Source organism: Zonotrichia leucophrys, chromosome 4 (assembly GCF_028769735.1).
Source record: "Zonotrichia leucophrys gambelii isolate GWCS_2022_RI chromosome 4, RI_Zleu_2.0, whole genome shotgun sequence".
NCBI lineage: Eukaryota > Metazoa > Chordata > Aves > Passeriformes > Passerellidae > Zonotrichia > Zonotrichia leucophrys.
In genome coordinates this window covers 65,397,056-65,424,370 of record NC_088173.1, presented here as the reverse complement: position 1 = coordinate 65,424,370, position 27,315 = coordinate 65,397,056, and the positions used below count along the sequence as shown (strand labels likewise).

The window sequence follows — 27,315 nt, the reverse complement described above, 5'->3', positions numbered from 1 at the left end:
TGATCCTAAGAACATTTTGCTGGTTTGCATGAATCACCATTTTGTGACTGTTGCTTTCCTTCTCAGTGGTGAGCTAGTTGGTTTTGCTTGGGCTCACAGTGGGTTATGAAGTGTTTGCAGTTTGTGTCCTTTGGTGCAGCTATTTTATGCAGACCAGTGAATCCTGATTGTGGTCCTGTGACAGCCAGGAGGACATGAAAACTGATTTTTCAAGAATTTGCTTTTTGTCTAGAGAAATCATGTTTTGCAGATTTTAGGTAGCCTTTGCTATTTGATCCTGAGTGATCCTTGACTCTTGTTTTGATATGCCTGATTCTAGAAGGTATGCAACTCTTCTAGTTAAAATCTTACTCTTATAAAGATGCTGAAAGTTGAATTCTCTTACATGAATTATGTACTTTGCCTTTCTTAGGTGGAATAGTTGAACACATCTGTCTCATTTTGTTGGGGAAAAAATATATTTTTTACTGATGTCAAATTATAGCATATGTACTTGTTCTTTGTTGTATAACAGGGACCTGTTTGTCATGTGTCTCTTTTTCCTTGGCTGCTTTACTGTCTGATCCTGTTCAGCCAGCAGCAATTTCAGTAAATGCCAAATAGGAAATAGCATGTAGAGGCTGAATAGAAGTGAGAGGGGAAGTGGGTTACAAAGTATTAATAGGAAATAGTGCTGAAAAACATGAACTGAAGGGGCTGTTGTGCCTCACTGGTGAAGCAGCCCGTGCGTGTGAGTCAGAAATCCCCAAGGATTGGGATAACTGCAGCTGGGATAGCTGCAGCCTGGCTGCTCAGCAGCTCTCCCACTGCTCCTGGATGTTCCCTCTGCTTTGAGCAGGAGCTCATCTCTGCTGAATCATCATGCTACTGCACCTACTAGGTCTGCTGAAAAAGCACTATGGAAATATTTTCACTTTCCTAGCAAGCTCTGTTATGCCTGATTAAGTAATGTCAGCTTTGGTTTGGCCATGAGCATGGAAGTCTTCATGACATACTGCAAGACCCTGTGGTGAACACATCATACTTGAAGCTTTCCATTCTTTGTTTGTTGAATAGAAAATTTTGTGTTGAAAAGCAAGTTTTAAATAAGATTATTTACCTTCTGCCTGCAAGCCTAACTCTTTAATTTGCATAACATCAGAGTAATAACACAGAACACAGTTGCATGTTGAATGCACTGAGGCCTTTTTTGTTCTAGTTCACTCAAATTATGCATTTAGTCAGTGTTATGGTTTGGTTTGGCTTAAGGAAGATAAGGCTTCCCTCAGTTTCCCTGCCTTGCACTTGGTCTGACTGTATGGCAATCTTCTGTGTGAACAGCTTTTACAGAGTGTGATTCTGGGACTTGTTTGTTACACAGAATTTGTGATTTTGTTGGTTTAGTAAGACAGCAGCTTTGTTTCTTTTTGTTCCTTTCCTGAATGTGAGACACCTGCCGAGCTGCCCAGGTGCTCCATGGGCACAGCAGGTCAGAAAGGATTCTGCCTCAGTGACCAAAGGGAGGCCATTGAATCACCCCAATGTTTGTGTGCTATTGGCAAAGATTGGCTGTGTGCCCTAACCCTAACCCTGTGTGCCATAGTGTACAATTCTAGTCGTTTTTGATGGTCTGTGACAAATTTTAGCCTATTTTCTAAATTAATTACCTCCATAGCAATGATAGGCTGTAAAGTCTTGTAATAGAAGATAAGTGCTTAAAAACCATGATTATAAACTAGGAAGCAAACAGAATGGAAAGCAGTGCTGGATGTAAAAAATTACAGGGAAATTTTAAATATCAGAGTTAAGAACTTGCTCAAGTAAGGAATAACTGGGCATAAGGCATTTATACAGCATAAAGTTATGGCAATATAAGAAATAAATTCCGAACATTAAGTATTTGTTATATGTCTTTAAAGAAAAGTAATGCTGTTTGGGAAAGTAAACCAGAATGTAAAATTAAAATAAAAGCTGACAGTGAAAGACAGAAATGTTTGTGCCAAAGTAAATACGGGGTAGAGGGGATTCTATTGTGGACTTTTTTCTTGATGTCTTCTGGCTCCATAATGATGTGAAAAACAGTTTGGGTGGAAGATACAAACTAGATGTTATGGGGGCTTTTTTCTGCATATGAATAAAACTCATCAGTATAGGCTTATTAAGATAAATAGAATCAAAATAAGGTCATTATTGCACTGTAATACCACATCAATATAAAAATGCCTGTTTTCATCTGTAGATTCATATTTTCAGCTAGCTGGCAACGTTGTCTGTTGACTTCAACTTTGTTATTTCATGTTTTGTTATACTGCTGTCTCATTTCTGCGCCATTAATTGATATGCAAATCTAGTTTAGGAAGAGGGATGCTCCAGTAGGAAGTTGGTTTCTGTTTGTAGATAAATTTTATAATTAAGCTGTGTATGTGGTACTTAGTGTACTGTTTCTGGAGGTGGTGGGGTTTAAAATTGTATTTGTTTTTCCAGCCCTTTCCTTAATAGGCTAGGGAAAAAAAATAAACATGTAAAGTGTCTTTACATTCTTTGCTTAATTATGTATAGCTGTAGTGATTTTTGCCTGTAGGATTGAAAACAACCCAGATTCTGAAGCTTCCAGTCTCCCTTATCATATGCTGTAAATCCTCTTTCCATCTTTGCTTAGCTTATTTTAGCAAAAGGCTGTATCTCCTTGCCTTACTGCTCAAGCTGTACAAAAGCTGAACAAGTGGCAATGGTTTTTCTGTGAAAGATAGCATAAATTCACCCTAATTCTTGGTGTGTTGGGGCAGGGAGCAAATCATTCAAAAACCTGTAATCCACTGAGAAACAGAAGAGTTACTGCACCCTGGGCAGGGTGGGCAGTGACACTGGAATGTGGGCAGTTGAATGCCTGGGTTGAAAAACCTCTTAAATGACTTAAAAATTGTTCATTTCACTTTAAATCAGGGATTGTATGTATCAATTAAAATTCTGCCAATTAACCTTCTTAGATCAGTAATTAAGTACATATATCATCCCTCAAGAAACTTAATTAGCCCTTTGCATTCGTACCACAGTGTGCTTTTTGCTTTTGGGAGCTGAGGGGTGGGGGGAAATGAGTATTCCATTGCCTTGAGGAGTTTGGTCTGCACATGTGACCATTGTCAACACTGATTGGTATCAGAAGGGCTTCTGGACACTTCAGGTGTTGACAATTGGCACAGTCCCAAGAAGAGTCATTTTCTTGAAGTGGGGTTCAGGTCTCCAGTTATTGTCAAAGGTTTCCTTCCTGAGCTGAATTTCTATATCTGTGGTAATGGTTATTCACTGGAGAATGTCAAAACAGGGCACATACTGAAAAGCCATTCTAAAAGTGTTTGTCTTTCAAAGTAGTAAATACATTTATTTTAAAAAAATTAATTTTGTTTAAATAAGGAATAGTAGTCATTGGAAAACTGATTATCTTCTGTTTTTCCCTCCCTCTTGTTTGGTCCAGTTATTCTTTTCTACTGCATCATTGCAGCTTCAGTTTCTGTAAAGCTGTTTTTGGGGGGATTAGCCCAACTAGAAAAGATACCTGCTACAAATTCAAGCATGTTCCACTCTCTTAATTTTGTTACAGAAAGCTGTGAAATCTTATTTGATGTCCTGTGGTATAAGAGAAACTTGAATTCTTAAAGTCAAGCTTCATGGCTTTTGACCAAATATCTGATCTCTTCTTTTTCCTATTCTATATCAGTGTTCCTATTTTCAACCCCAAAGCTGAATGTTCTTTCCTTGCTTTAGAAAAGTGTTCTCAGCACTGTGATATGGATCCTTCAGCTGACACCTCAGTAGAACACTGCTGAAGGATTTCTGTCTGCTCCAGGGCAAAATCTTCCTGAAGCTGCTCTTTTTGAAGGAATCCATCCCCTGAAAAACTGTTTCTGCTTGATAACTCTCTCAGAAAATGGGAGATGGAAAATAACCTGCACATTTGAGATCACAAAAAGGAGCAGTATTCAGTCTTAACTCAAAAAGTTAAAAGCTGAGTAAACACATTTTTTAACAATCATACAAATGTACCTTTAGAAATCCTCCTTGTTAAGATGCATAGCCTGAGAATGGCTTGTAGGCAAACACACACGTATGTATTAAAGTAATTAATCAGAACACATTTATATTCATAACGATTCAATTTCAAATAGGTAAATAATATTCATCATAATGCTTGAATGTATTATTTACTTTGCTGTCATGCTGACTTCCCAGATGCAGGCTGAATGGTAAAAGGTGCCTTTTGCCAGGAGCTATTTGTGTCCCTCACCTGTGGCTTGCTGTTCCCAGCCAGGAGATGTTCCAGGAAAACTCTGTGTGAAGGAACTCCTGAACTGGCATAGCTGATGTCAAGGTGCCAGGATTTGCCTTGTGCTGCTTGATGTTACCTGCAGTACCAGGCTGTAGAGAGCTGCCTGGAATCTCCTTTAAATGTGTTTTGGCTGTACCCAGTGTAGGCATGGCAACTCTGAGTAGATTGCTAGAATGAATGTCTGGGTGTGTTCATCTGAATTTCAAAGTGCTGCAATTCCTGCACAGCCTTACATCTGCAGTTTGTCTCAAGCATCTTGAGGAATTAGAATTATGTAAATGTGGAATAGTCAAGATTGAAGCAGAATAACAAACTTCCTCATTACGAATCATTTGACACTTCAAAAGCCAGCAACATGAATTGTGCTGTGATGTTGAACATCTTGGTTTTCTTCAGTCTATTTAGACTAAGTGGGTTACCTGTAGTGTATCATAACTGAGCTAATTTATTACAAAATACTTACTCTGGAAGGCTGCTGATGCAAGAAAAATTCTTGAATTGAAATTTTATTGAAGTGGGGAATGATGATGTCACCTGGAGATTGCCCAGGAGTAGAAGAGGTTTGGGTTTAGTTGGCCTCTTCTTACTGTCCTTTCTTCCTGTCAGTCATTCCCTCAAAGTATCAATCTTACCTCACATTTAACACTTGCTCTCACTGCTGCATTAGATGGCAGGATGATGTTTTGTTAGAGAGTGTGTGTAGCTGCCAAGACAGACTGATCCTGCATGGACAAAGGCTGCAGGGCTTGTGCTCCTCTAGCAGAGGAATGGTGCCTTTCCTCTGCTAGAAGAGGCTAGGACAGAAAATGAGGCACTTTTTTTTCTGCCCAATGAGGCATCTGAAGCTCCAGAGGCTGTGTCACACTACTGTGGTGTAGTCATTTATTACTGCACTGAGCATGGTATAACATGGGGATGGGAAAGGTGCAGCCGCTTGCTGAGCTACAGAAACTGCTGAGGCAGGAGCAGAGATGCATTGGGCAAACAGATTGCTGATAACCAACCTCAGTGCTTGCTCCAGCTCTGAGGCTCTTCAGGCACTTTGTGTCCTTGAGTGAAAGGAGGTGGGTGAAACCCTTCTTTGTGCTTGGCTCTGGAGCAGCCAGGGCCAGGGGATGAAAGTTCTGGTGACCACACTTGGGAGAGCTGTTGGAAAAACTGGATGGAGGGACAGGAGGACTGGAGAAAGTTATGGGTGGGTGCTTTGGGTATGTGTGAGAGCAGAGGTCAAACACCAAAGAGTTTTGTAATCTAGTCAGAAAAATAGAAGTTGGACACGAGTTTAGAGCATGAATTAATCACTAGAGCTAATTAACAAAAGTACCAGTATCCTCTAATGCTACACAACCTTGCTCTTCTGACAGACACTAAGTGTAAGATCCTGGGATCCTTCAAAAACAACCAGACACAGCTAAAGGTTGGTGCTGGGATGAGGGTATGGAAGATGCTCTCATGTGAAAGCTCGACTGTACACCATGGGTACTCTGTTTCCTTTATAGACAAAAACATTTCTGCCTTTTCTGTTGATAAATCTGTGGTTTGGCTGTCTTTGCATTTTTCCCCACGAACTAGCTCTGCAGCTGCCTTTGAGTAGGACATTCTGTCAGTTACTCTCTGTAGTTTCTCTCTAATCCTGTTAATGTGAGTAGCATTATAACACTTAATAGTAGCTTCATGATCTTCAGACAATGTTATTTTATGAGCAGAGAGTAAGGAGGCCCTTTGCTGTTAATTTGTGCCCTACTTTAACTGGTCTTCAGTAATTGTGGTGTTGCTGTATTGTCACCACCTATGCCATTATTTTCTTAATTTGTGTCTCCCTTCAGTGTTAGTGCAGTTGATACATGCTGTGTTGACTTTGAAGGAACTGTTACCCCAGCAGCCTTGGATTGTGCTCCCAGTTCCTGTTACTGCCACCACAGCCACCTGCACTGTCCCCTCTTCACCTGCACCTGACTGTTGCTCCCTGCACTTGTTTGCAAGTCGGCAGTGTGGCTGTGCTGCTCTGCAGGCCTCCTGCCCTGCCAGGTGATGCCTCTCTCACTGCTTCCCCTGTGGAGATGCACTGATCTCTTCTTTTCGTAGCTCCTTGTGTCTGCCTTCTCCCTGAGCTGTGTGACAGCACCCACAGCCTGACACGGTGCCTGCACTGGCTGTGTGTTCAGCACAGGGGAACTTTGAACAAATGAATATATTTATACAAAGACCAAATTGACCTCTTTGTTTGTAACTGTTCATGAGTGCATTTCTATTTCACTTCCACAGAACTCAATTGTACTGAAGGTTGTGTTGCTGTGGAGAGTATAAGAGGAGTCATTAAAAGCTTAACACAGCTTTTTCTGGAGTTGTTGTTTGAGTGATCTCAGTGTTCATTGTATTTCATACACAGGCAGTTTACCATGCTGCTGGACACTGGAGTGCATCAGCAGAGGCTTTTTTATGAGGGGAGTGCTCTTGTGCATGTGATGTGTACAGATAGGTAGACAGTCAATCTTATTAAAGCTGTTACTGGTACATACTCTTGGCAATGAGCCACTGATAGCTTGAGGCATACTGGCCTGTTTTCAATTTCATATTGATGTTAGTAAGCAATTAAAAATAAACAATTTGCATTTTTGAAAAATACACAAACAGCATCCTATGATATTATGAATTGCTTATTTTATGCAACAAATAGCCTATTTTATGATGCCTTTTTCCACTGAGAAAACTTACTTTTCTACAAAATGCTGCCTTTTCTCACTGAATCAGATCTTTTATTTTATCTTAAGCCTAACATTTCTTTTTTGATGAATTAATCTTGTTTTGAAAATAGCTTATGGGAGATTTGAAAATATCAAGTATTGGGTGTTCTAGTACCCATTTCTGGTTGGTTTAGTGCCCTGTTAAAGATTCTCTTTTCTAATGTGAAATATTCTGGGGGTTATATTAATACACAAATGTTGATATGAGTTAGAAGGGATTTTGTCACACATTCCTTGTGATAGCTTTCCAGACTTGTGACTGGAGATCTCATCAAGTAAAAGTACTTGAGCTCATGTGCATAGTGAAGCCCACTGGAGAGGAATGACTTGACCTGATTGCTCCACATTTTAAAATGTTACATAAAACTCCTCCTGTGAACACTGCATGAATTTCTCTAGTTATTTTACTACTGCAGAAAAGATGGTTTTGTTCTTTTGAAGTAATTTCACATACGATCTCGTGCAAAGTTGCTATTTTTGTTGCATCTGGTGCTGAAAATTCTGAGCAGCTTTCCTGGTGAATTTAGAGCCACACATGTAGAGCTCTGGTTTTTTTCCAGCTCACTGCTGAATTCTCTTAATTGTGCACAGTCTAAAGTTACAGCCTTTGTTTGGCTTTAAATTCAGTTTAAAATCACATTTTTATATATGTTTGCCAGTTTGGTTCACAACTTTATAATAGATGTAGCTGTGTTTAATTTTAAATTCATGTGAAGCTTATATATCTGCCAGTTAAACCAAATTACCTAAGTGCCTTTATACATACCTTCTCATTATTTCACTGCTATTATTTCTCACAGTATTTTTGTGAATCACTTTTTCTTTTCTGTGACTTTCTGTTGGCCAGGAGTATGTATCTAGTAATCATCATCATAAAGGCACCCTCATTCCTCACAGGATTTTATACCTCATAATTGGAGTTCTGTGCAGAATCATGGGGTTGGTCACCTCCCTCCCTGGAGGCACCTGCAGCTTAAAAAGAAGCAGTGATATTTTAAAAGCTATATATATGTAAATCAGGCAGAGCACAGGGTGATGGATAGCTGTATTCTTGTTTAAATAAGTATCTCTGCTTTCACTGAAGTGACTTTAGCCTTCATGTGCAGTTTTCTCCAATAAAATGTCTTTCTCTGGAGTTTTCACTGTTGTAACGGAATTAAATAGTTCTTTTATGATAAAGTTCACCCAGTGTTGAGATAGTTACCCTTCTAAAACCCGGTTAGTGACTGTTGTATAGAAGGGAAAGTCAGTTCATTTAGTCCAATACCATGTTTTAAAGCAGAGATGATAAAATCCATGTGGCACTCCCAGGTTTGTACTGTGCTCCTCCCCTGAGTGTCTGGGTAATTTTTGCCAATACTTGATGGGGTGTATTCTCCTCCTTGAGACATTTGAGGCTGTTTTTCAGTCCAGCTGTACAATGAAATGAAAGTTTCATGTAAGTCAGTCTTCCTGCCCAACCTCAGGTATTGTGTGTTTGCAATCAAGGGATTGAGGCAAAGTTCTGACAAGGCACAGGAGGCTGGAAATGTGTGCTGAGAGTTGTGCTTTGATCCAGCACTGAAATCATCAGCGTGTGGGGTGGGGTTCTCTGCATTCTGCAGCTCGGGCAGGAAAGTATTGCAGCCCCCATGGCAGTGTGAAATGAAGGGAGATGTTTCTGCTGCAGAGAGGGTCATTAAAGAGTTTAGAATTCTCTTTAGTTTATATACAAGTCAGAAAACATTTGCACTGGTGCTGAATGCTGTGTCGTTTCAAAGGGGAGTGTGTGGCAACCGATTTCTTGCTTCTGCTTTTCCTGCACCTGCAAAATCAAGTGGCAGTATTTCTCTAAAACTGTGTATTTACATTTACTTAATTTTATATGTAAATTATATAAGAGAGGCACTTTGTGGCAGCCTGTGAAATCTTAATGGTGTTTTGGGAGCTGAGAAAGACCATGGTTCTGTATGGGCTGCAGCCTGTGCATCTTGGAATTGCAGAATACTTTCAGAAGGCTCTTCAGGACTGGAGTTTTAACGGGGATTTGTGTTGACTGGAACATGAGACACTTGTTCCAAATGCTGAACTGGTGCTGCCCGTGCAAGGGGAGGCAGAGGAGTTGTGCTCCTGGCTGGGCTGTGCAGCAGAGCTGTGCCAGTTTGGTAAATCCTCTGATTCTCCTTTCTTCTGTTGCCTTAGTCCTGGCTGGGGAGGAAGCACCAAGAGCAGGCACTGCCAGGAAAGATGGCAAAGTGTGGTTGGATTAAAAAACAAACCTGTGTGGCATCTGGGGCTTTCAAAGGTTTATTGCCTAATTGTATCTTAGTATTTTTGTAGTAATCAGTCTGCATGATTAAGATTTCTAACTGCTTATAATCAAACACAAAAGCTATTCCTATCTCTACAAAAGGATTTCTCAATGCCTTTTATATTGTTTCTTAACTTTCTATCAAGTGAACAGAGAAGAAAATCCTATTTATTGGTGCAATTTAAATGTAATTGTTGGTTCTGAAAGAAACTTTTAATTTAAAATGTTCTCCTCTGTTTTCTGGATACATAATGTCTATTTAATAGAGAAGGCTGCCAAGCTTTGACTTCTTTTGGCAGCCACGAATCTAATTAGCATTTCTGTTACACAGAACCTGATTCATTTTAAATTTTCAAATGCAATGTAGAAATTCTCTTTATTTAAGAGTTCTGTCTGTCTCAGCAACAATTGCAGTCTTTTTGCTCATAGTAGAGGGCTGCTATACCAACACCTGATTGAGAAATACAGATAGCTGGGATTCTCTCACCAGCTCGTGGCCTTATAACAAATGCTGCCCTTATGCTTCTTTATTTTCTTTTGTAATGAAGCTTAAACTATAAAAAGCTAACAAATGAGATTAAACCAGTGATTTGTTTCTGCTTAGCACATCCAGCCCTTTTTTGATGTAAAAGCAAATGCTTTTGGTTTAATTTGGTGTAAAAGCAAATGCTGTTCCCTAAGAGAGCACATAGCTCAAAGAAGCTTGAGGAGATGCATGGAGATGTCATTGCTTGTAACTTCAGTGGAATTGTCTTCCCACTCAGCTGTATGGAAGGCAAGCAGGATAATTAATGTGTGACTGCATTATGTGTTAAGCTGCTTACACAGAGGAGTTAATGGGCAAGAGGTTTTTGTATGGTCACCCTATCATGCACAGGGGAGTAATGCAGAGTAATGCACTTTGCTTCCACTGGAGCACATCATCAGGGAAACTTCAGCCCAGCAAAATGATGATTCTCATGCTCTTGTAGGAATACTCTAAAAATACTGTTGTGGGACAGGTTGGCATTCTTTCAGTTCATTTGCCAACACATTGATAAAATAGATTTTTGGGTTTTTAACCCTAAGGGTATGGGAAGAGTCCATTGAAGTCCAGTCTCAGTGTTGTCCTATAAACTTGTAGCTGTCTGAATTCTGAGCTCAGTCTGACCTACCTGGGTTTGATACCAGTAGAGCTGCAGGAGGCCCTTTATTCTCTTGATGGTAAATGGTTTTGTTGGTCATACAACCTATAAAATAAATGTTCATGTTTTGGTTTTAAAATTCAAGTAATGAGAGACAGATTTAGTAAAAGCTGCAAGTTCTGCTGCACTTTAGAAATGCGTGTGGTTTGTTTAAATTTCTGGAAATAACCATTCTGCTAACCCTAATATGATTTAGTTCACTTCCCAGTAGTATTAGACTTCCTGTATTTATAAGGAAAAGCTGGCTAATGGAATGCCAGATGTGAATGTGATGTATAGCTGATGCTAGTTCTGGCTTTTCTCTTTTTTCTCTTGCAAGGTAGAACTTCTGAGATTAAGTGTATTCAGCTATTCTGACAGATTGAAATGCCATCTATTTCTGAGAGTGGCTCTGTTCACTAGAGCTATGGTAATATTTGTGATGTTAAGCATGTCAGTTATGTAAAAGTCTGCAAGACTCTAGGGTTAATCTTCGTTTTCTTTTGTTTTGTTCTAGTTCTGTTATGTAACTAGACTCAGAGAACTGTTGTCACTATCAGAACATTCCAGTCCATGGAAATATCCTGTAATGACTTCTTTGCAAAGTACAATTCTAAAATCCAGAAGTCTTGAGAACAAAGTCTTTTGTGTCTCTGTATTCCAGCTTAGTTGAAGAATTGTTGTGTGAACTATGAGTACAGTTTAACAACACCTTCCTTCCTTTTTTGTTTTTTGAAGGATTTGGTAAATATTGAGATGTTTTTGACTGCTAAAGAAGTGGAAGAGTCATTGGAAAGACAAGAGACTATGACTTGTTTGGCTTGGTGTCATGACAACAAATCCAGACTCAGAAAAATGAAGGTATGCAAATGTAACATGTTCACATTTTGCTTCGTCTGTTCTGAACTACTTGGATGCTGGATGTGGTCAGTATGTTTTACATTACAGGCCTTGTATAAAAGTAAGGACAGTAAGTATAAAATGTTCATAAAAGGCATAGGTAGCTGGAGCTAAACAGTCCCACAAATGTCAGACCTGGAAGTGAGTGATAGGTCATCTTCTGGATTCAGTGTTGTCTCAACAAATGATGCTCAAATCAAATAAAATACTCAGTTGGGTTTAGTGTAATCTGAAAACAAAAGGAGAAATATGTAGTGTCTTAATGCATGTAGACTTAAATTAATAACTCTGTGCATCCTGCTGAGACTTTAACTCTTAAAAATGTGTCTTAGGAATGAAATTAGGTGAAATTCATTCATAATCTCTTCTCTCAGGTTTAAAATTTCTGAGAGAAATTTGGTGCAGATTTTAGTCTTAGTAATTTTTAACTCTTGAATATAAGAAGACAGAACTTGAGAGTAAAGAATTCACTTGCTGTGAGAAAATCCAAAAACAAAAGCTGGAATCTAATCAAGCAATAAACACAAAAGTCTTCCTCAAGCCATCGAGTACCATGAGCTGAAGATGCTGTGCACTTGTTGCTGTGCAGTCCACTTAAATTTCCTTGTCTCTTAAATTATGCATTTCAAAACATGCTGGAATCTTTTATATGGCTTGCAGAAATCTGTTTTTAACTGATATTGACCAAAATCCCTGCCTCCCTTTAAGAAGTTTTTATCTTATTTTTTAAACTAAGTGCTTTCTTTAACCAAAAACGTTTGAGTGCCCTTAACAATAAGCAAGGAGTGACATTGACACTCAGGGGTGCCAAACTGAGCTGAAGATGGGATGCAAAAGTCAGTGGGGCAGTGATTGTTCTAGAGAAAATGGTGGTCTTGTTATGGAAACCATTAAAGGACAACCAGAATTGGTATGTAAACCACATTGTATAATTATACTGCTAAAAAAAATCCCCCTTGTGTAATCCTAAAATGTTAAGTAATACAAGAAATATAATCTGAATGTCTTGCTTTTTCATCACCAATTTTCAACAAGCAGTAAATAAGGAAGACTCTTCCTATGGAAAATCTCAAGAGGAGAAATTTTTATTTTCTGCTAAATCTGGGCTTGAAAACAGAAAGATGCATATTTGGAAAGTAATTTTTTCTGCTCCTTAAAGAAGTTAGTTTTAACATATGAAAGAATGCATCATTTTTATGTTCAAATGGCTCGTGTTTTAAATCTTAAATCAGCAGTTGTTGCAATGTGTGCATTAGTCACCCCAGGCAGCTAACTGATAGAAATTTGGAGTAGCTCAAATTCCTACTGAAGATACTGAGGAATTTTGATGTGTCTGTGCTGATGGACAATAAACAAAAGGCAGCTATTCATTAGAAACATGGTTGAAGAAAAAACACTCAGCAAGTGGAGTAGAGGAATACAGGGAATAGAGTTCTATACACGATTCAGAGCACTTTGGGCTTTCATTATTTTCATAAGGTAATAAAACAGTTGACTGTGTCCCTATAAAGAAGCATAGTGATTTGTTCTTTTATGGGGAGAGATCTTTTTCTTTTTAATTCCACATATTCACAGTTTTTTTATAGATTTTGTGAACTGGTTATGGAATTTGATTTAAAGGGACACTCTCAACTTCATTAGGCTTCAAATTTTACCTTTTTCCATAAACAGGTAAATGCCACTTGGTTTTCTTGTTTGAGATTGTTTCCAGCATGGCTTTTAGATGTTTGACAAGAGGAGTGGGATAGAAGCTTGAAGAAAGGGAGGGAGGGAATTGCAGCAACTTAAAATTTGTGCTGGTTTTTGTTAATACTGGGGTTTTTCAAAAGACATTCAAAGACTTGTTTACAGTCTTCTGGGTAGGCCTGTCTAAATTAGCACATGGGCCCAAACTCCTGCTGACTCTACTGCTTTAAATTGTGAGGAAGTCCAAGGAAAGCACCTTTTGCTCTCATTTGTGTCTCAGGTAACAAGGCTTCCAGTCTGTAGGAAAAAGTTCAGCCCTGCTGAAGTTGTACAGGAGGCAAGAGGAGGAGGATTTTGTTTGCTTTTATGGAATTCTGTGCTGATCTTGTGTGTAGAGTCAGCATTTGAACTTTTTTTGCATGAATGCCTAAAAGCAAGCAAAGCAGGCTGCATGTCATTAACAGTTTCTCTTTTGTTGTGCACACAAGTCGTTACCAGAGCGTGCGCTGCAGCTTTGGCACCACCTAAGAGCTGTCTTGTCTTTCATCTCAGAGCTGTCTGGAGTTCAGCCTCAGGATTCAGGAGTTCATTGAACTCATTCGACAGAACAAGAGACTGGATGCTGTGAGGTATGAAATTAGGATGCTTTCCACACAGTTTTCTTAACAAGATGTATTGTGCTTCATTAGAAACATGTGATTGTTGCTGCAACACCCAGAAGCCCTGTAAAGCCTCGGAGGGTCTCCCCTGGTATTGGCATCAGTCTTTGGATTGAAGCTGGACTTGGACTTTCTTTAAAGGCCAAGTGTCATTCCACACATGCACCTTCTTAAAGAGTTGATGTTGTCCCTGAAACTCTGTCTTCTTATTCTTCTAAATCAAGGTTTAGAACATTAACCTGCTTTAAAAATCAAATGGATTTTCTGGTGGCATATAGTGTAATATATAAATGTATATTCACCCTTAACTGATTTTCAAGAGGTACAGCTGGCTTCTCATGGCAATTCATTACAGTTTTAATTACCAGAAATACTAAAAGGTTAATGAAACCTTCATCTAAAGCTTTAACATTTCAATTTTGACTGATTCTGCTCTGCTATCTTCATTAAACTTTTTGTTCTGCAAGTTACCTGCAAGGCCATGCTCACCCCTGTATTGATGCCTAATTCAGTTCTGTGTGGTTGTGGGTGGGAGAGGGGTGAGCTGTGTTAGGCTTTCCTCACTCCATTCCTCTGGCTCCAAATGAGGAAACCAACTCAATATCCGTTTTTACCACTCTGAAGTAGTTCAGTGGGACTACAGAGAGAAAGCAGCAATGCCCAGTGGGGTTTGAATCAGTGACAGAAGTGCAGTCACACCTCAGCACTGCCTGACTTCACCACAAGAGTTTTCTGACAGTGCTTTCAGTGCCAGCGCATGAAGCAATTTATACATCCAAGTTAATGGTCCTGAGTGAAGGTGGAATCATGTTCCAGGATAACAGAGGAAACTAGTCTGGCTGAAATAAGTAGAGTTTTGATACTGGGACAGAGAAATGCATTGATAATTTGCTAAGCAATGACCTTGCCAGCACCAGAGAACGGTGCAGGTGGCAGAGCTGCTGGAGCTTACATGTGCACAAGGGAGGGAGAACTCCCAGCAGCTTCTGTTTTTAAGAATATTTAAACCTAAAGAGAGGTGAGAAGTTGATGGCCCAACTTGAAGCTTTGCTGATAAATCCTGATAAGAACACTGTTGCCACATAGTATTTCTGTGTTAAGGAAGTTGCAAGTTCTGCTGCCTTTAAACCCAAACTAGGTACTTGAGAAACTGAAACTTGTATTTGTGAGAGCTGATTTTTTGGTCAGAGCAGCACAGAGGGACAGAAAACTACCATCATGTATTCACAAACTGAAAACATTCTAGCATATTCCCAAATCTAGATGGAGAAGCTCTCCTGCAGGGCAAAGTTTTAGGGTTATTTTCAGGTTTTATTTCTAATTTCATTCAGATGCGTGGCTTGCTTTGAGCTAATATCATTCCTACTTTGCCCTACTTGCACTTAAATCATCTTTGCTCTGGTCCAAGCCAATGCAAATGTGCAATCTGATGAATTCCAGCTAATTTTAATGTTAATAATTAAAACCAAACATAATTAAAAACAAAACCTACAAGCTAGCATTTAGATGTGTGCACTTACCCTTTGATAGAATTATCAAATCCTTAGGAATTGTCAAGTACTTAAGCAAAGGATGAAAGAGACTCAGCTCCATTATCTGTCTTGTGAAGCCCATGGTGCTCTTTATACCAAATGAATGCTGTGCCTTTAGCTTTATTCTCAGTTTGTTTCTTTGCCAAGTGTGCAGTCATGCATCTTAACAATGACTAGTCCATGCTCTAAAAACTATTTTCTTTGAGCTACAGCTTCCTTATGTAGCTTGGAAACCAGGGGGCAGGCACAGAGCTGGAATAAGGAAATGGGCTGAGAACTGGGGCAAAGCAGATAAGGTCCTTCTGTATTTTATTGTCACTGGATATTTGTTTCCCTCTCATCCCTTTTCCACATCAGAAGTGGGAAAACTTGCAAGCTGACAGCCCTCAAGAGGCCGCAGCATGCTTTGTGTGCAATAACCTGTCTGGGGTTTACAGCAAAGCTCCTGTCTGCATGGCAAACAAGGCATCCATCCTGAGTGCTGCTGGGGTCAGGTGTGTGTGTTCCACCTACCTGCTGAAATCCTGAGTGCTGAAATGCTGACACACATTCTACACTTGGCAATTCCAGATTGCTGCTCATGGCAGGGCTGCTTTAACTTCCATTGGAAAAGGAAAAGGAGCTATGGAAGTCGTTCTGTATCTTAATTGACTCCTTTCTAGGAGGATGAGTTTTGATTATTTTGTACATTCATACTGCAGCATCTCAATGCTTCCTTTCAATAATGTGGCTTAAAAACTGTAAGTTTTTCCATTGCATTCTACTTGTTTGAAAGTAAATAAGTAATGAATAAGGGAGTACCTTTGGGGAGGTGTGGCATAAATCTCATTGCTTCCAGCAAACCCTTGCAACTTGTGGTTTTATTAGCTTGCTTCTGTTAAGTGCCTGCAGCAGGACTCTTTCAGTATTGTGTCTGTGGTGCAATAAATAGGTCAGGCATCCATTAGAAAGCAGAGAAAGAGGCTGTTTACCAAGGAGTTTCCTGGATGAGTGGAACTGGGGGAACTTTGACATTTTGTAGAAACGCAGCTGGTGTTTAAATAAGTTTGAAAGCTTTTGCTGCCTGCTGAGAAGCTCTGAAGTGGCATTGCTTTTACATTAAAATTGATGTGAACTTTAAAATTATACATCTTATTTAATAAGTGTAGCTTTTAGAAGGAGTACAAACAGACTTTCCTCTAAGGTGCCTTATCAGAGTAGCCTTGAAAGTGCAAGTTTCAAGAATGTAAAAAACTGTTCTTGAATACAAAGAGTAAATCTCTTAACCTTGAATATAACACCGTTTTTTGCCTAGTGTCATTAGCCTTTAACTCTCAGTCTCTAGAGCTTTTTTTCAAATTTGTACCTACTAAAGTAACAATGAATGACTGATGACACCAATTTCACACTTTCAGAGCTCTCACTAATTTCATTCCGGGAAATCTGACAGCATTTTGATATTTTGCTCTTATGCAATGCCAGAGATACACAAAGTTCTCAGCTAAAAGCTTAACAAAACATCATGTGCACTTCTTGTTCTGGGAATACAAAGGACAAAAAGGAGTAAATAATAGCTGATGGTGGGCAAAGTTAGGGAAAAATGGCTACAGTCTATATTTTAGTCAACTTCCCTCCTACAAGGATGAATGAACACTTTATTTTTTTAGTGGGGTGCAGTTGAACATGGGTATAAATGTACTTTTGAGCCATTTGAGTATAAATTCTGCTGGTTGTCATAAGGGTCCCAGATAAAGGCATTCAGGCATTGCCCAAAACACTGAGCACAAACAAGTCCTGTCTTGGTAACACCTTACATTTGTGCTCAGTTATTGCTGCTGCCCAGGAAATATGTTCAGTTTTAGCTTCAGGCAAATGTAGACATACGAGCTGGGCATTGCAAATGTGGATCCTTTTGTAACAGTTTAGTGAACTGCAGGTCTTCAAGTCTTTGTAAATATTTGCCAAGTACAATATATCAGCTGTACCTGTGGGGGCTGGAGGGGCACACAAAAGATGATGAACTTTGCAGAGTTTACAGGATCATTCTGGGATTTGAAAAACAAAATTTTCTACCTATTACTTAGATCTGTCACAGGAATTTAGTGACTTCAGGGATGGTCTGTTGTCAGGATTTAAACATTCTTTTCCTGAAAAATTCAGCCCCCTGCCTTAGCTATAGAGACTCATATGTGCTAATGGTGGTAAAAACATGGCAATTAAGCATTGTAATGTTCACACAGACCTCAGGAGCAAACCAGCACTTGCACAGAGATGGAATTAGCTGAATGACAAGGCAAGGGGTGAATAATGGCATGAGGCAAATAAGGTGTAATTCCACTGTTGTGTATTCCCAGGTAACTGACGGTGTTGTCTTGCTTCCCAATCTAAAAAAGAACTGAGTGCTGTGAATTCATGAACTTGCTTCACCTGTGAAAGATGCCCTGCTCCATTTGAATTGCTCAGTGGAGGGAGTTCAGCCATAGCATGCAGACCTTGTGGGAAACTTCCTTGTTGGTTTTTAAAGAGCACAGGAGAAAGTCAGGCGATAAAGAGTAACACAAGGTCACTCTGGAAACAGAACTGGCTGTGGCTGAGCCCAAACAAGGCACCACATCCCAGTGTGCCAGTGCTTTGCACAGGTACAGGCTGCTGGCAGCCAGGGCAGCCTCAGCCCTAGGCAGGCTGTGCAAGCTCAGGTGTCGCTTCTGTTCCGCCATCACAGAGCACAACGGCACTCTGAGCAGTTCTTGGGAGAAGATTTTCCCTCTTTTTCTCTCCACAGATAATCTCAGTTGGTAGATCTGAATTTTTTTGTTTCCCTAATCTGTGTTTGCAAAAGCTCTCAATGTCATCTGCAGCTCTCCACAGTTGTTTTAGCTTTCTTCCAGTGTGTCCAGGCTGTCTCTTCTCCAGGCCAGGGGGTTTGTGCTTCTGCCCTCAGAACAGTCATCACCTGGGGAACAGTGTTTGCATTCCTGAATTGCTCACCCAGCGTAGGAAATTGGGTGGAAACATTCTGTCCTACATAACTTCCATTGCTTCCTGGCCTGGGTGGGAGAGGAAGTGCGAGTACTGAAACCCTGCTGGAGTGACGTTCTCATGGTATTGATGACCTCAGTCTACTTGTCAAATTCACAATTGGAAAAAACAACCGTGCCTAGGTTTTCTTATTCAAGCCATGAAATGGGCATTTTGGAAATACTGTCTGTTCCTAACAGTAATTTAGGAATTAATAAAAGACTCTTCAAAAGTTAAAAAAGAGCACATTCTGAGTGGAGGACTTGAGAGATGGCTTGGTGTCTTTCCTGCAGTACAAACTGTGCAGAAGTCACAGCACAGGGAAAATTCTCCTACACTTCTGCAATGCCAGAAATTCAGTGTAATGCTGGTTCCATAGCCAGCCTGCAGTGCTACATCTGTGCACCACTGAAAACAGGAGCCTTTAGCAGAAATGCTGAACTAATCACCAGTTAAAGGCTGAAGGTCTTCCTGCACACTTACACTCCAACTTGAGAATTACGCATCTTGTGAACACTAGACTGGGGAAACTTTCATATGGGCTTTTAAAGTAGTTGGAGATCCTCATAATCTGGTAATAATTTTGTGGTTTCTTACTACTTCCTGAAAAATATTAAAGTTTGTATTTTTTATTTAAATATGTTTCTGGTAATTCTGTCACTTATTTCAAATATCCAAGCTTTCAGCCACGTGTCTATCCCTTACAATCTGTATGTGTTAAAGTACAAAAATTTATACTGAGATTCTAATTAATTTTTTATTTTCCTGGCTAAAAAAAGGTGCTCTTAACAAGGGGTTTTCTATTACATTGCCCTACAATTTCTTGTAGTCTGCACAGAAAGTGATACTGTCTTCAGGCCTATACCCCTGCCCCCCAAAAATCATTTATTCAAAATAAACATTGCAGTTATTTGAACACTCTTGATGTGTAATGGGTTTGGAACAGCTGATTTTCAGCCTGCCTTTATCTCACTTGTGACTGTATGCCACAGGAGTGTCACACACTGAGCCTGCATGAGCAGAGACATTTCTTCTAATAATCATGGTTAATAATCATTCTTCTAATAATCATGGTTGTTTTAGTTCTAGGTGAGGCAAGACTTCACACTACAGTAAAAAGATTCTGGTTTCTAAGAAATCACAGTGTAAAAATAGTAATTATTAGTCATTCTTGCATTCCCATTTGCAGGGTGTGTTTTTTCCAAGTCCTTTAAATGTACATAGAGCACTCCTGGAGTTCATATATATGTAGGTTTTCTCTGAAGTCTTCCATAACCAAGGGAATGTCCTTGATTTGGAGCCAAGGCTGTCTAATAAAGTATCAATTCTCTGTTTCAGACATGCAAGAAAGCACTTCAGTCAGGCTGAGGGCAGCCAGCTGGATGAGGTTCGACAGGTGATGGGGATGTTGGCCTTTCCTTCAGACACCCATATCTCTCCCTATAAGGTAACGTGGAAATTCTGTGCTGCAGCACAATATTAAAACAGATGTTCCTTTTTCAGCACAGGAAAATACATTGATCATATCAAATTAAAGGGTTTTTTTAAATTTTGCTTCCTAAATTCCACCTTTGTAGAGTTCTTAATTTTAGTAACCAGTCCTTGTACATTAATCCAGAAAGTATTTGTGTTGTTTCAGTTGGATTTAACAGTAACATGGCTTCACACTGAGCTAGGCTTACCATGAACCCAGCATTAGGGATCTGTGGGCTGAAAGCACAATAATTAAATGTACAGCAAGAGCAGAAGATGGGCAAGTACAAAGGGAAAAAAAAAGAGAGTCTTGTTCAACATACAAACCTGTGGCTTTAATACACCAGCAGCAGTTCTCAATTCTGCTCCTCACATTACTGTTGTTGCAGTGGTTGGGATGAAAAAATGAAGGATGATTTGAATGATGTGAAAGCAGTATTTTTGTTCCTTAAAATAAGTTTTCATTTATTTGGATTATGCAAATGGATGTAGATATTAGTGGTGATATCTACATCTAAATTTAAATCAAGCACAAAATTCACAGATAGCTGTTTCTACAGACAGTTCTGTGGTCATGTGCTAATTCACTTCTTTTTAACTTGCTTTGGAGGCAGAAGGTAGAGAAGAGCTGAGTTGTCAAAGCAAGACAAGATTTCCATGAAATGCCAAGCCAGCACTGGCAGTGCCAGTATAAACACATTTTCGAAACATGATGATGAAATCATGGCTTAACAAAACAACCACACAAAAAACCCTGAAACCAACAACCCACAGAATCAATATGAATTTCTTTGCTCATCCCAGAGTCCTGGAAGGATCCTGGTATTTTACATGCTAGATTTGATCCAAGTCTTGAATATAAATGATAGATGTGTTAGAAGACTGGGTGTAAGATAGAATTTATCAATATTTTAGCAGTTAGAAAGAAATAGGTAGGAAATAAGAATCTGTGTTTTATTCTAAGGGCTGGTTTGGATGGAGTGTTTCAGTGAGGGAGAAGAAGGAGAAATAGCTGGGATTGTTCCACATACAACCATACAATGAGAGCAGATTCCCTAATGCTTATGGATATGACTGAAAGCATTCTAGTTCATGGCAGTTAAGTTTTGAGTTCTCTAATAATTACCTAGTTCACCACAATTACAGCACATGGTTGTTTGGAGTTACCTTTAGTATCTTGACTGTGAGTTCTGTGCATAAATGGCTTCCTAAAATGCCTCTTAAGTAAATTCTCTTTAAATCTGTGACAAAGTTGGTGAGATCAGATCTCTCACCAGCTGATTTTTATTAATCCAAGGAAAGAAGCATCCTCTATAACCAATGACTAGAACTTTCTCTGCCTTTTCCTCTGTGAGGAAAACATTCACTGCTGTGGCAGAAGAAGCTGTTTTCTTTGGTATCTGTTGAACAATCTTATGTCACTTTGCCTCCCACTAGACCAGATTTCTTGGAGCCCAATCCAGCCTGGTCTCCAACAGCAGAATCATGAACTGTATAGGATGGAAAAGGTCTCTGAGATCATCCAGACCAACCATCAACCCAGAGCCGTGTTCTCATCTTGGTTTTCTCCTTGTGCTCAGCCCTTCCCAGCTCTGTGCCCTTCTCTGGAGCCACTCCAGCCCCTCCGTGTCCTTGTCAGGGCCCAGAGCTGAACCCAGGACTCGAGGTGGGGTCTCAGCAGTGCCAGGTTCTGCAGATGGCACATCCACAGCCCCTCTGGTGCCCTGGCCCAGCCTCTCCCCACCCTGACAGCACAACTTGCTAATGCCCAGTGTAACCCTGCTTGCTTTCTGTTTGAGGCCATTCCCTTGTCCTGTCACTCAGTGGGAGAGAGTGACTCCTGTCACAAGTCCCTCCCCAGATCCTGTGTGGCACCTTTAGGTGCTGTAAGGTGTCCCCAGATTGTTTCTCCTGGTTCCCTCAGTGTGGCTTGCAGAGTTGGCAATATGATCAGGATAGTATTTATATGATAAATATGATATAAAGGTAAATAAATATTGTCACTCTCCTGGCCCAAGTGCAGGTTATGGATACAGAGGGTAAGAAGGAAAGGATTAGGTGTCTGCCTGCATAGATGACACTCAGTGTATTGTCAAAGGGTCTTCCCTTCTTACATGACTCTTCAACAGCACTGCTTTTAAAGCTCAGTGTGTCCTTGACCTGTGGGTTTAGTTCTTACTTCCATGGAAAGGAAAATCCTGACTTTTAGGTAACACACAGCATTAAAGAATTTTGTCTCTAAATGAGTAGCTTCTGCAAGCTTTCTCTAACCTGGGGTTGTGGCAGCTTCTTCAAATTGAAATCTTTTTACAGAATTCTGTAACTATTATGTAGTGTAATTGACTGTCAGCAGAATTAGCCTGCCTTGAGTTAAAAAACACTTCTGACTTTTTGATGTTAATGCTTCAGAGGCTGCAGAAGAACCATTCCACAGTGCTAATGTTGTTCCTATGTAGCCCAGCATTGTGGGAAACTAAATGGAAGAAGTAACCTCACCAGGATTTACATATCTTGATTAGAACATTTGGTAGGTGATGGAGATTGAATATTGCTCCAGCTATTTTAAATACCACTTGTTTTAATAAAATATTGTTAAAAGGTACTTTTTAAACACTGTATATTGGGGTGTCATTTCTGGCTTGTGATGGGTTTGCACAAGTGAGTTTGGCACAGTTTGTCACTCCCAGGCTTTTGCTGCCTGGGACAATCAGACTGAAAGCAACTTCAGTTGTGTTGTTTTTTAACAGGATCTCTTGGACCCTGCTCGATGGAGAATGCTGATCCAACAGTTCAGATATGATAACTACAGACTACATCAGCTGGGAAACAATTCTGTTTTTACTATAACACTCCAGGCAGGCCTTTCAGCTATAAAAACACCGTATCCTTTAAAGCAGATATTACTGGGAGTGAAAAAAAAGCCATGTGGGGGTTTATTTTTGGTTTATGGAGGCTTTTCAGAGAGCTCAAATAAGAAATGTGCTACTTCAATATTTTTGTTCATCAGCTGTTTAAATGGGGTATAAATTGGTCACTATTAAATTAAGGGGAGATTATAATTAAGAGCATTATGGTTTAAAAAAAAGGCACGCCCAAACAAAAATTTTAAGGTAAAATGTAACATTGTGTCTGGTTTGGCTGTCTTTTCATGTCTGAAATTAGTGACTATGCCTGCAAGGGTTACTGAGCTGGGTCAAAATTACTGGTTTTTAAGCACTTAAACACAAATTGAGCTGCAAGGTTTTACATGAATATTCAAAAATAGCTGCATCTTTTGAAATTTCATTGCGTTTGTTGGGCTGGTGCTGCTGGAGTGCTGCACCTGTGCCAGACATGAGTTCTGCTCACTCTTGTTCCCTGAAACAGAGCAAAGCCTTGATTCTTTTGTGTGGACATGAAACTTGAATGCAGTGTTCTGTGCATTCTGCCCCCTGGGCTCACATTGCAGGTTCCAGGGGCAGCTCAGTGTGGTTCCATGGTGGTGATTGTTCCCTAACTGGCTGCTAACAGGCAGTGCTACAAAGAGGACGGCAGCTCCAAAAACCCCGACTGCCCCGTGTGTAGCAAATCGCTGAACAAGCTGGCGCAGCCGCTGCCCATGGCGCACTGCGCCAACTCGCGGCTGGTCTGCAAGATCTCGGGGGACGTGATGAACGAGAACAACCCTCCCATGATGCTCCCCAATGGATACGTCTATGGCTACAACGTGAGTGCCAGCATGGCTGCTGGAGGCTCAAACAGCAGCTGGGGGAATGATCTGGATCAAAATAACAGCTTAGAAACTCAGAAGCTGGAAGAATACTTCTTGCAGTAATGTTTTTTTAAGGGCTGCGTATTTAGCTGCTTAAATTGGTCTTAATGAAGATATATTAATGGTCACATGCCTAACTCTGTGAATTTATAACACCAGATCAAATGGCATTGGAAATCTTTCCCTCCAGAGAGCAATAATGTAGAATAAGTAACTTCTGGGGGCAAAGATGTTTTGACCTCAGACCACAACATTTTTTAAAATTAAAAGTTCATTTCCTAAACAGTTCAATAGTGCTTTGAATCACTGTTGTGAACATTATCTTTTGCTTTCCCTCTTTTTCAGTCTCTGCTTTCTATCCGTCAAGATGACAAAGTAATTTGCCCAAGAACCAAAGAAGTCTTCAACTTCTCACAAGCTGAGAAAGTGTACATCATGTAGGTGTGAGCGCCACAGGATGAAGTGCCCTGGGATTTTGACACAGAGTATCTTGGCGTGCCCTGCAAAGGGGGGGCCTTAATGTGTGGCAAAGAAGCAAAAGCTGCCACCTGGGGAGCAGACCTGTCGTGGCATTATTGTTTCTTGCGACCAAAGATCAATGAGCAACAATAAACACTCTTGAAAGGAGGAAAAAAAAAAAAAAAAGGAAGAGAGGAATTATGACTTAAGTTTGTACTTGAATAAAATACACAAAAACAAATTTTGATTGTTAAGGTTTTGTAACATAAGGTCAAAAATTGGACTCTTCTCAAAGAAAAGTACTTTCATCTTCTAAAGGATAGCTTTCTTTAAAGATGGACACTTGCACTGGGGGAAAACTTAGACCAGATTTGAAATGAAATCCATTTTTCTTCCCTCTTTTTCACAATTGTCCAAGACCCTTTTGTTATCAAAGATCTCAGTACTACCAACGTGTTCTCCTTTAAGCTCCTCTTTGCCTTCTTTGTGATCCTCTGGTGAAGTAATCCTGAACGTGAATGATGTAACTTATTTCCATGGGAAGATATTTTTGATGTCTTTGACACGAGGTGGCTTCTCTGGAGGATCAGATAGGGACTGCTTTCAAGGAGTATGAAGTCTTTTTCCAAACCCAAATATTTTAAGGAGGTTGCATAAGTATCAAGAAGAACTGAGAACATTTCAGGCAAAATCCAATGCTTGTTTAAATGTTCTTTTTCCAGTCTACCATAGTGTTAAAGTCCTTCTAAAGTTATTAGTTATGTGCATAGGGTTCAATATGAAATCATTAGTGCTACTGCCTTATTTCTTGCTTTGAGAATGTACTCACATGACAATGAGCTGGTATTCTTAAGTGTTGGGCGAAGTTTCTGAAGATGCCTTGCAGGATGATTACATAATTTTAGGGTCTAAATAGTATTCATTACTGAAACTAATAGTTCAATTTTAACAACTGCAGAACACATCCTTATGACTTTTCAAAAGAATTAAACCATTGTAGTTTAAACAAAACCATATTGTAGAGGTTTGTATTTAGCGCTTATTTTTGCATGTTGATGTTGATTAGCTAATAAAAGATTGTAAATGTAAGACATGTTAATAAAAATTGTTTTCCATTTCTTGATTATATAAAATTAGAAAGCTGTTTTGTGTTTATATGTAAGAAGAATTAACTCTCAGTGGCCTCTCTGAGAGTTAAGAGCAGAGAACTGTGGAACTTCCACGTGTTGGTTTTCAGTGTTCTGCAAGATTTAAAAGAAAAAGAAGAAAACTAACAACAGACATGCATACAAAAATCCAAACCAACAAATGCCAAAACTTCCCCAGCAAACCAAAAAAATGCCACACAGCAACCATAAATGTTATCCTTCACAGCATTTCAGTCAAATAAGTATTTTTGGTCGAAACTTTTCATCCATGAACTCCAGTAAACTCCAGGGTTTTTTCTGTCTCTTCCTAGAACACTGCCTCTCACTGTCCTAGAGCCTTCCTGTTAATAAAATGTTGTGGGTGATTTAGGTGTGGGTTTTGCATGCTTTAAAGAATCCTAACAAAGCACAAAGGACACAACTTCTTACATGTTCAACACTTAAAGGTCACAGATATTGCTGAAGTGCTGGTGGAACTGTAAATCCATGGGATTTCCAGGGAGGAGTGTCTGGAAAGGTTCCTTGTTCAGTGGGCATCAGTTCCTGATGCCTCAGAACAGAGGAGTCTGCAGTGCTGCCAGCCTGGCACGGGCCAGTGCTCTGCACTCACTGCTGCAGGGCAGGGTCTGTTCTGCTCTGGGCGCTTTCTGCAGTGGCAGATTTAGTGATTCCTGGGACAAATGCAGTGTACCAGGGCAGGTGGAGACACTGAGAGAACTGAGGTCAGTAACTGGAGTCATTTGCTTTCAGTTCTGCAGGAACTGCTCTGCCTTTCCCCTGGGGCAGGAGCTGGAGCGCCCTCAGCTCAGAGTGGGGATGTCACCCCCAGTGTTACTCAAACCCACGTGGAACAGCTCCTCTGTGTCTTTGGGCCACTGTTTGCAGCATCCCTGCAGAAGGGCAAGCATGGCTTTGAGCATGGCAACCTCACTTTTCCCTACTTTACAGGAATTCATAAAAGGCCAAAGCAGGAAAGAAGCAGTAGGTTCCTATTGGACCTCAGGGAGCGTGTGGTGAATGCACAACAATTGTAGGGCATGGAAATTGATGCTTTTGCTTCTCTTAATTACCAGTTAGAGCTGTGGTTTCCTGAGACCAGCCTCTTATGATTTCTGTGACCTGAGCAGAGTGGTGGAGAAACCCACACTCCAAAAAATCCTCATTTGGGATGGCAGGAGAAGAGAACAGCTGTCCTACAAGGAGAGCCTCTGTTTCTGGGAGGTGATTGCAGAGGGCCAGGTGCCAGCAGGAGCACCCAGTCCCTGATTGGGTGTCACTGTCACAGGTGCCAGCAGGAGCACCCAGTCCCTGATTGGGTGTCACTGTCACAGGTGCCAGCAGGAGCACCCAGTCCCTGATTGGGTGTCACTGTCACAGGTGCCAACAGCAGCACCCAGTCCCTGCTCCTGTGTCACTGTCACAGGTGCCAACAGGAGCACCCAGTCCCTGATTGTGTGTCACTGTCACAGGTGCCAACAGGAGCACTCAGTCCCTGCTGGTGTCACTGTCACAGGTGCCAACAGGAGCACACAGTCCCTGCTGGTCACAGGTGCCAGCAGGAGCACTCAGTCCCCGATGGTCACAGGTGCCAGCAGGAGCACCCAGTCCCTGATTGGGTGTCACTGTCACAGGTGCCAACAGCAGCACCCAGTCCCCGATGGTGGGCTCCTGTTCCGAGGGAAGGTTCCAGAAGGAGCTCAGCCGTGTGTTAGCCCTGGTTGCTCACTGTGGGAATGTGCAGTGACCCAGCCCAGTGTGAATGCAGCAGGGCCGGGGTGCTCAGGCAGCCGTGGCCTCCCGGCTGCCCCGCTGGGCTCTCTCACGCACAGCCCTGGAGCCCAGAGCTGTGTGGGGCTCAGAGGTGGCGGCCGTGTGTCCTGCTCGGTGCACCCGGGAGCTCTGCCTTGCGTTCCCTGGCTGCTCAGTGCAGCCCTGGGCTCCAGCAGAGCTGTTGGCTCACAGCTCATCTCACAGGGGGCCCAGACATCACACCGAGAGCAGCAGGTGGCTCAGGGTAAGGATGAAGTTATTTGAGATGGTAGAAGCTCTCTAGTAGAGCAAAGACTCTTTCCTCTCAAGATCTGGCTGAACTGGAAATGAACACTGTCTTTCACTGGGATGTTTTTTCAGTCTTGCCAGGCAACGAGGCTCTGGACTTTGGTTGTGGTGTTCCTGTTTGAAGGCAGCAGTTTGTCCCAGCTGTGATCAGG

The 27,315-nt window shown here is 40.8% G+C and overlaps 1 protein-coding gene across 4 annotated transcripts in view; it reads left to right on the top strand.

Annotated features, from left to right (window-relative positions):
- MAEA (macrophage erythroblast attacher, E3 ubiquitin ligase) overlaps positions 1-25,097 on the top strand; it is a 47,270-nt gene extending 22,173 nt beyond the window's left edge. For all 4 annotated transcript variants that reach the window (XM_064711967.1, XM_064711968.1, XM_064711965.1 and 1 more), the window contains exons 4-9: positions 11,239-11,361; positions 13,639-13,715; positions 19,613-19,721; positions 22,495-22,628; positions 23,258-23,453; positions 23,844-25,097. In XM_064711967.1, coding sequence (XP_064568037.1) covers positions 11,239-11,361; positions 13,639-13,715; positions 19,613-19,721; positions 22,495-22,628; positions 23,258-23,453; positions 23,844-23,939 — 735 coding nt within the window. In that variant the 3' untranslated portion in view covers positions 23,940-25,097. The remainder of the gene's footprint in view (positions 1-11,238; positions 11,362-13,638; positions 13,716-19,612; positions 19,722-22,494; positions 22,629-23,257; positions 23,454-23,843) is intronic.
- The last annotated feature ends 2,218 nt before the right edge of the window (positions 25,098-27,315 follow it).